The 9,785-nt window shown below is 44.1% G+C and overlaps 1 protein-coding gene across 3 annotated transcripts in view; it reads right to left on the minus strand.

Moving 5' to 3' along the window:
* Rbbp6 (RB binding protein 6, ubiquitin ligase) overlaps positions 1-3,974 on the minus strand; it is a 32,934-nt gene extending 28,960 nt beyond the window's left edge. For 2 of the 3 annotated variants that reach the window (XM_004855961.4, XM_087209103.1), the window contains exon 1: positions 3,596-3,946. In XM_004855961.4, the coding sequence (XP_004856018.1) occupies positions 3,596-3,761 (166 nt within the window). In that variant the 5' untranslated portion in view covers positions 3,762-3,946. Of the gene's footprint in view, positions 1-3,595 lie in introns of all 3 variants that reach the window. The other variant, XM_004855960.4, reaches the window with a different exon arrangement.
* Between the last annotated feature and the right edge of the window lie 5,811 nt (positions 3,975-9,785).

The raw sequence follows: 9,785 nt of genomic DNA on the forward strand, positions 1-9,785 counted from the left end.
ACCCTACTACTTAGATACCCCAAAACTCACTTAAGAGACTGCCTCTCCAACTCCACAACTAGACACTGAGGTTCACTTTTGATGCTATTAGGCTTTGCACAGCACAGACTGGCTGACCTTCTTGATTCTTCCAATTATCTCGAGTTTATTACATGTTGCAGGCATTTGAGGCTTTGCATGTACTTGTATCACTTTATTATTTTTAGTCATGCTGTTAGTATTCTCTGTTACAAACTAAATTGTTCAGGCAAAGGTTCTTTCAGCATGTTTCAGGTAACTGGCTGTATCTCACAGGTATCCAATTAAGAGTGATGCAATTTCCTATACTGAGGCATGCCAATGTAAGACTACCATCATTATCTCGGGTAGCTCATGACAACTCCAAATTCCAAGCAAGCTCCGAGTCGGAAAAATCTAAAACGGAGAAGCTGGGAGATTTTTCAATAAATTTTAAAAGTTAATTCTAGAACCAAAACAGTATAAAAAATCTGACAGGATGTTTCTGAAACTGTAATAGCTCTCAAAGGCATTCACAATAGCTTTCAAAGACTTATCAATTAGATCAGCACAGCAACTGAACAATACTAAAAAGTCACATGATCGAGTGTCCCTCAATCAGGCATTTTAACTGACTGCTTAAACACAGGATTACAGTGGCCTTTTATCCCTAAAAGTACCTTAAGCTTAAGGTAACTCCTTAATACAAGTAGTCCATCATTTCACTTCAAGGCAAGCCAGTGTAAGTTAGGATCCAAAAGCATGAAAGGCATGGGATGAAAGAAAGCAAGATGAGCTGGGGTTGGGGGGTGGGGGGCTGTAATGCCAGCATTCCATAGGCAGAAGCAGGAGGACTGCCATTGAGTTGGAAGCCAGCCTGGGCTACATAGTAAGCTCAAGATCAGCTTGAATTACAAAGCAAGACCCTGTCTTAAAACAAAACAAAACACCAAAAGGAAAGAAAACAAGATGAATCTGAAAAACAGCCAAAAGATACTAAAAGATTTTTTTTTTTTTTTTGGAGACAGGGTCTTGCTGTGTAGCCCAGGCTGGCCTTAAACTCACGGCCATCCTCTTGACTTTCAGCCTCCCAAGTGCTGGGGTTACAGGCCTGCGCCACCAAGCTGGCAGTAACGGTCTATTTTAAAAATACTTCATATTCAGCTTCCAATATTTGTTTCTTTGGGAGTTGGCACAGATACATATAAGAAGTTTTTCATATGTAATAAAGATCACTTAGGATCCAGTGTGAAATATAGTCTACAAATAAACAAGCAGTATTCTCAAATCTAAAACACACAATTCTGGCCCAAGCATTTTAGTCTTATAACCTTCTAAGGATTATAAGGAATGTTTTGTAAAAACATGATAGATTAGGTTAATTTAAACCTCAGTTCAAACTAAAATAATCCAGTTCAGGGCCAGGGATTTAGCTCAGTGGTTCTGGCACCTGCCTTGCAAGCGCAAGGTCCCAAGTTCGATCCCCGGTACCAAAAAAAAAAAATCCAGTTCAACATTCTCTCCTAGGCAATTGCTTATGAAGCAAAACGTTTATTTTGCAACCTTTAATTCACTGGTTAGTGCTAAAACCAAGTGGCATCCTTAACCCAACAGCCTTGTAACCTTTGATATTATTTTCCATGAAACTCATTAAGTAGCGACTACTACCAATAATATATATATATATATTTTTTTTACTACCAATAATCTTTTTCTCCTCTACTTTGAGGACTGAATAAAACACACATTTTGTCTCCCACAGCTCTTAACCAACCTAACATTATTAACCTTTCTCCAATAAAAGGCAACTGACAAAATACATAAAAGAAAATATGTTGCTGGGCAAAGCATTTCCCTGGATTGCAGGATCTAGATCATGTATCATGTATTTATATTTCGTGGATTAGAAGAAAATAACACAAAGTCACAAACTCTTCAATTTGTGGACAAGATTCCTTCAGCCACAACTCACTCTAGTCTAAAAGTTGTACTTAATTGCTAGGCCAGATGGTAAAGTCTAGCCTCAAATGATTCAACTGTGTAATGCTCGTGTAAATACGGAACTTGCACAACATATGACAATTTAAATCGCCTTATTATCCTGCAGTTTTACTTATAGTCTTTCTTCTGATTCACACTCAATAATAAAAAGATTTTTAAAAACCCATTTGTTTTGTGAGCTGTGACTACAATACTCAGGGGTACTTTTGGTGGACTTAAAAAGCTATTTCTCAGTTATTCATGACCAACAATTTTTCCTCCCCCTAAACAGAAAAATACAGATAATTACAATTGACACTTTTTTTAAAAGGAGAAAGCAGACAATATTCTTTAGCACATTATGAGTAAAGTTTTTCCTTAATAGATATTTGAGTCAGATATGACGGTATTGCTGTTCCTTAGCCTAATACAATTATACTTACATCTACAATGTAAATGAAAAAAACCAGTCTTCTACACAAAATGATTACCTACCAAACTACAGGCTAGAGGTAGGAGATTCTCATCTCAACTAAAAAACAAAACCCCATTTGACACCATAGGCATCAAAAATTACCCTCATTAGCACTTCACTCTATTTCTTCAAATCCCTTCACTATATCTCAGAAAATTGATCTAAAAACGACACATCAGCATTACTGTAACCCAGAAAAAGAAACCAAAACAAGCTCAGAGTTAAAAAAAGAAAGAAAGAAAAAAAGACTCCTGGCTACATTTACAGTATCTACGGTTAAATTCCCAGCAGTAAGCAGTATCCTTTTTTTTTTTTTTGGTATCGGGGATCGAACTTGGGTCCAGCAGTACACTTTTAAAATGAAGAAAGAACTCGAAGAGTCTAATCAGTGGCTTATTTGTACCCCTGGTAAAGGTCACCATTTTTCAGTACCCTAGGACGAACAGCCACAAAAATCTGCTTTAAAAAAAAAATCAAGTACTTTTGTACTTTACTGAATTGCTAAGTTTTAAAAGTAATACAACGAACTAAAAGGTCAACTACTAAATTACTGTATTATTCATTCTGGAATTTACACACAAGACTAAAGGAATTGCATTCAAACATTTTAAGTTCCAAAAACAATTCCGTCGTTGATTATATTCTCAAAAAACATTAAAGTGAGGGTCTCTTCTCCCCAATACCGGGAACTCCAAATACGTAGGGGGTTGGGAGAGAAGACACAACTTGCTATTCGACTAGAATAGCTCATTGTTAGGTTACAAAATGAGAAACTGACTTGCTGCTTTAACAAGAAACCTTGTGCAGACTCTCCTCTCCTGACGAAAAGCAAGTTACAAAACCCAAAGAAGCACCCAAGGGCATGAGTAACAACCTTCCTTCCCTGGCCTTCCCCCTCATTTTTTAAAACACAGAGAATAATCAATCTTCGCTTTTCGGATTAGCCTATTAACAGATGGTCCAAATATGGAGAAATCAAATAAACCAGGTAAACTCCAAGGTCGGCTGCTGTACCCCTTGGCTATCAATGAAAGTTGAATCACAAGAATCAAAAAGGAGAGTAAGGGCGGTTCCTTTCCAATTGGGCCTCTTAACTAGAATCACCCCCACCCATCAAACATCCGGAGCCAGCCCAAGTCTCACCTTCTTTCGTCTGCGCGTTGGTGATCTGCAGGTCGCAGTCGGCAGCTTTCAGCTTCTCTCTCCCCATAATCTGCTTCTTTAAGTCGCAGAGGGAGATATGGAGGCCATCAAAGGTGACGGTATCATAGTTGAGTTTAGAGGAAAATTTATAATGCACACAGGACATTGTGCCAAAGGATTCCTAAGGTTCAGCGAGGAGACGTGGACACTCTCAATATATGTATATTTATAAACTTAAGAGCAAAATATGTACACACACAAAACACTCAAAAACACCGAAGGACCCTAAGGCCTCAGATTAAATCCCCCCCAACCACAAGCAGGGGTTCGTATGAACAGTAATGCAGACTCAGAGACCCCGAGACTCGGATCGCTTCATGTGGGAGAAGGAGGACCAGTACGGGGAAGGGGAAATCGAGAATCCACCAACGGGCAGCGTCACCCGGCTGGGTCGCCCTCGCTCATGCTAAGGGCCGCAGGACACGGGCCCCGGCGGTGCAGTCCGTGGCGGTCAGTCCACACGTTAGAGTCCGACAGACCCCGAGGGGTCGGGGTCCATAGCGCGGCCGCACCTCCCGGCTGGTCTCTCTCCGTGGACGGGGTGACCCAGGCACCGGGAGGAGGTCGAGGGGAGAGGGCCTAGGAGTCCACACGCGGCCTCTCACCTCCTCCCGGCTTCCGGAAGACCGGCGTCGGCGTCCCCAGGCCCGGCCCCCACCACACACACCCGGGCGCCGGGTCCCCGAGCGATGGCGGCGCCGCGGCCTAGGCCGAGACGCGCGGCGGTCGGCGGAGGAGAGGCCTTCCTTCCCGCAGGCCGCAGGCCGCAGGCCGCCGGCGCCGCCTCCCCCCCCCCCGCCGCCGCCGCCGCTCGGACACAAAGCCGCGCCGCGCCGGGCCGGGCCTCAGCTAGGCCGCGAAGCACTTCCTCACCACCCCGGGCCCAGCCGGCGGCCGGGCGGCTCTGGCGGACCCCGGGGACACCGCGGGGCTCCCCGATGCTTCCTCTCGCCGGATCTTCCGCGCTCCTCTGCCTTTCGCTCCCGTCGCCTTTCGGCCCCGAACCGCGACGGGAAGCCCGGAAACGGCCTGGCGCGGAGGCGGGGGGCGAGGGCTTCGCCGGCTCCCTTTTTGTTTTGCCTCCCTGCCGCTCTCCGGCCCTCACCCGGCGTTGGCGACACCCCCCAGCCAGGCACTATGGCGGACGCGGCCAGGCTCCGGGCGAGCGCCCCACTCCGGGGTCTCTAGGAAGGGACTGCACGGGCGGCGCGCGCGGGGCGGGGCTTGGCGTGCGCGGATGGGCGGGCAGGGAGGCGGGGCCACGGATGCCACAAAGCCCACCCGCCCGCCCACGTGACCGGCGCTTTGTGACTCCGAGCGCGGAACCTAGAGCCGCCAGAGCACGGGAGAAACCATCTTCGGAGAAGGAGGGGGGGGCGCGGCTTCCACTGCCTCTCGGGCGGGTGCGGGAGGGGCGCTCGCGGTGCCACCGGCTCCAGCCAGGCTGGTTTGCTCTGCAGAGTGGCGTGGCGAGGGTGTCGGCTAACTCCCCCTTTCCCTACAGTTCCCATCAACCTCGCAAAAACCCCCAGTTTAAGTAATCCTTATGGTTGTTATGCGCCAACTCTGGTTGCTACGCAAACACCGCTAAACTAACCCTTCAACAAACTAGTTGCCCCGAACTCTTCTGAGGGGGAAATTGTGGAGCAGCCCTCTGCTTAGAGATGATAACCACCACCAGTGGTTCCGGTTTCTCAGGCACACGGCCAATCGCAGGACATTGCCAGCTTTGGAGCCGAGTTTCCCGAGTAGGAACCCACATAAAATGCCGTTAGAAGTAGTACTTGGTGTACTGGGTGCTTGTGGATTACATGAATTAATACATTTCCATAGTTTAAGACCACACCTGGCACGCGGTTCAATGTGTCTCAATAGAGGTGGCTCAATAAATGTCTATTTTGCAACAGTAAAAATCACCAGTGGTCAACATTACCATTATAGTTTTATAGATGAGGAAACCAAAGCTAACAATCACGCACTTTCTGAATTTGTAGAAGGGAAGGCCTGCTCCAGCTGCGGGGTCCCAATGCCGGTTTAAATTACAAACGCCAGGAGACGCTGGGCGTGGTGGCAACACCGATAATCCCAGAAGCCGAGGAGGTTGAAGTAGGAGGATCACAAGTTCCAGCCTGGGCAATTTAGCGACCCTATCTCAAAATTAAAATAAATAAATACAAAATAAAAAGGGCTGGAAATGTACCACAGTGTGAATTGTACCAAGGACAACCTCCGCCCCGCAGGAAGGATTGGAATTTGTTTTTCTTGCTGCATGCTTTTTTCTTTAATTTCTTCTTAGCACTCACCGACAATTGATATTTTATAGATTTGCTTTTACTTTTTAATTATCTCCCCCCCAAACACCTAGCTGAGAACAGGAATTTTACCTTTATGTTTGCTGTATCCTCAGCTCTTAGAACAATGCCTGCACATAGTAGGTACTGAATAAATAGGCATTGAATAACTAGATATATTTTAAGTGTTCTGTAGAAATATCTTGGCAGTAAGATTTTGGCAGGAGTCAAGGACAGTCCCAGAGAAGAAATACAGCCTAACCACATCAACATCAGTACTTTTCATATGTATCAAGTTTCTCCCACTTTTATCTTCTTTAGTAACTCAGCAAAATTTTCTTGCTGTTAGATCCACTTCAGGGTGGCTGCTTTTCTTAAATTAAAAATCTATATGAATGAAAGGGGGAGAAATGAATCTTACATCTTTAAATTTCTTTACTGATCTCATTTTTGTAGTTTTCTTTCAGACATATTGGAGCTGTTCTCCATGCTGCTTCTTGCCATCCCCATGACTATTTTTGTAAGTCCTCAAAAAGCCTTTCTAAAATTATACCCACAGTGAGTGAGGCCTAAGATCATGATGTGGCCACTCTGCAGCTCCCCATGTCCCAGGATTTAAAACTTGTCATTCTCAAACTTTCCGTACACTCACACTGTTGACCAGACATTTGGCAGATTCTCTACCTTATTTGCTGGTGTCAAGATTTCAGTTTTGGAGAACAGAATTGGGAGACTAAAGACGCTAAGCCTGTTCTTGGTCCACTGATACACTACCCAGGGTTTAGGAAATGTCCTAGTTACTTCCACATTTCTGGGACAAAATACCTGACACTCACAAATTAAAGAAGGAAAAGTTTATTTTAACTCACATTCTGTAGAGATCTCAGTCCATCGACAGCTGGCTCCAAGGAAGGGCAGCCTGACAAAAGGGCAAGGTAGGGCAAGTGGAAAAAAACAGCAGCAGCACAGTGAATCTCCTTTCCCTTTTTATTCCATTTAGTCTACAAACCTATTGGTTGGTGCCACTCACACCCAGGATGGGGCTTCTGTCTTCCTGAATCCAGTCAGCACACCCAGAACTGTGTTTATCGAATGGATTTATCCAGGTATCACGAACCTATGATCCAGTCACTCCCAAAAGCCCCACTTGGGTGTGCACGAGGCTTTGGGGACATTTTAGATATAAACCATGTTATGGTTTGGGTCTAGGAGTCCCCTCAAAGCCTCAGGCAGTCATAAGTGGGCTTTTTCAGAAGTGGCGGAATCTAGAGTGTGTGACGCTGGGATTAAGGTCGTGTGGTTATGAAAACAGTACACTGAATGGTTTGGCATGGCCCTAATCCCTGGATAAGAAAAAAGGAGCAGAAAGACATGGTTAAGTTTCCCTTGTTGCTTTGCTGCCTTCTGCCCGCCATGAACTGTTGCCCCTCTGCCGTGTGCCACCCCGCCTTGGAGCCAGCTGACTATGAACTGAAAATTCTACAGACTGTGAGCTAAAAAACCTTTTCCCCTTTAACTTTGGGTGTCAGGTATTTTGTCTCAGCAATGAGAGAAAAGTAACACAAACCATAACAGGAAGTTAGGCTGAGGTATAATCCAAGGAGGCAGTTTTATATATATATAGCTGTTTCCATATATATATATATATATATATATATATATATATATATATATATATATTTAATTAATGGTGGTAATTCTAAGTCTGGTCTCCTTGTTTTTAGCCCAAATATATAAAAGCTAGATATAGCTCTTACAACACTGATATATCTTTCCCTGATATTTGATTGCATTTACCTTGTTTTTCTATTTTATTAATTTAATATTTTGATCTGTATAAATATTTGCATTTTTTTGGGGGGTGGGTACCGGGGATCAAACTCAGGTCCTTGTGCTTGTAAGGCAAGCGATGGAACTGTTGAGCTAAATCCCCGGCCCAGTTTTTGCATTTTTGTAAAATAAAACCCGCCATCTTATTTTTCCTGCAGGACTTTTGCTGACACATGTATGCTCAGAAAATCACTGGTGGTCTGGGTGTGGTGGAGCATTCGTGTCCTAGCACTCAGGAGGCTGAAGCAGGGAGGTCACAAATTCCAGACCATCTCGGACTACATAGTGAGACCCTGCCTCAGAACATCAAAACCAGAAAAGGAAAGAAGAAATTTCTAGCTATTCAGCCCTCATCTTAGGTACTTACTGATTATATTTCTTTCCAGTTTATATATGGTTTTAAGTTAAACTTTGAATTTTTTTGGTTTATATAGTATCATAGAACAAAGATCATTGTATGCCCTTTTCAATTTTAAAATAATTATTAATAAATATACAAAGCACAAAATATACATTACGATTTAATGCAAATTATACATGTATTTTATTTATTTATTTTTGGTGCTGGGGATCGAACTCGGGTCCTTCCGCTTGCAAGGCAGGCGGCAGAACCACTGAGCTAAATCCCTGGCCCTATACATGTATTTTATAAAATGGTGTTTCTATGTACTTACCACCTAGGTTCCTTCGCGGACTACTATGAGCATCTCCCCATGTCCTCAGAAATAGTCACCATCCTGACATTTTCTCTTTTTTTTGGTTTTATTTGTTTGTTTTTGTTTTTTTGGTACCAGGGATTGAACTCGGGTCCTTGTGCTTGTGCAGCAGGCGGCGAAACCACTGAGCTAAATCCCTGGCCCTTTTTTTTGGTTTTCGAGACAGGGTCTTGCTATGTAGCCCAGGGTGGCCTTGAACTCACTGTGTAGCTCAGGCTGGCCTTGAACTTGCAGCAGTCTTCCTGCCTCAGCAATCTCCCTGCCTCAGCCTCCTGAGCCCTGGGATTAGAGGCATGTGCCACCACACCCAGCCTGACATTTTCCTTTTAAATTTTCGTTTGTGTACACATCCCTAAAATGTTCGTTGCGGCTGCATTTAGACTTTGTGTGTACGGGTGGATTCATATTGTATGTCTTATCCTGTATTTTCTTTCTTTCATTTAACATTGTGTTTATGACTCATCCATGTTGTGTGGCTAAGTTGCCAGATTGTGCAGGCTGGGCTCAAACTTGTGTTCCTCCTGCCTCAGCCTCCCAGAGTGCTGGGTTTACAGTCCCCAGCCCTTTTTGTTTCTTTTCTTTATCATTTTGAGACAGCCCTGCTGAATCAACCAGGCTAGTCTAAACATTCAGTCCTCCCAGTTCAGCCTCCCAAGTAGCCAAGGTTACTGGTCAGGTAACGAAGACTTTGTCTTATAGACCAAATTACATTTGTCAAAACGAGAAAATGTAACCGTGACACTAAAATTTATCTGATCCATAGTTGAGATTCAAGATTTTGCCACTGGCTAACATGACTCACTGCTATCTTTTCTGGTTTTTGTTTTGATCCTGGACTGCATATTGTAGTTACTTGTCCTGTCTCTCTTTCTTTTTTTTTGGTACTGGGGATCGAACTCGGAACCTTGTGCTTGCGAGGAAGGCGGCAGAACCACTGAGCTAAATCCCCGGCCCTGTCCTGTCTCTTAAAACACCTTTATTCTGAAACTTTTTTCCTTTTGACATTTTTGAAGAACACAGGATAATTCATTTATATTTTATGTCTCTCAATTTGGGTTTGTTTAATGTTTCCCCAGAGTTAGAGTCAGGGGAAGCCCTCAGGAGATGTCAGCTGGTAATGACCTTGTTCTTGGATAAATAAGCTCACAGGTATCCATTATTTTGCTGGAAATAATGAATAATTAAACTTAAAGGAAGCCACACAGAATAATGATGACAAGATCTCATGACATCAGAAATATGATTCATCCATTGATGTGACTCCGAGTCTCTCCCTCCCCCTGGGTGCCCATG

This window comes from Heterocephalus glaber, unplaced genomic scaffold, assembly GCF_053883595.1.
Source record: "Heterocephalus glaber isolate CG9 unplaced genomic scaffold, H.glaber_assembly_v1.0 deba00000943, whole genome shotgun sequence".
In the NCBI taxonomy this organism is placed as follows: domain Eukaryota; kingdom Metazoa; phylum Chordata; class Mammalia; order Rodentia; family Bathyergidae; genus Heterocephalus; species Heterocephalus glaber.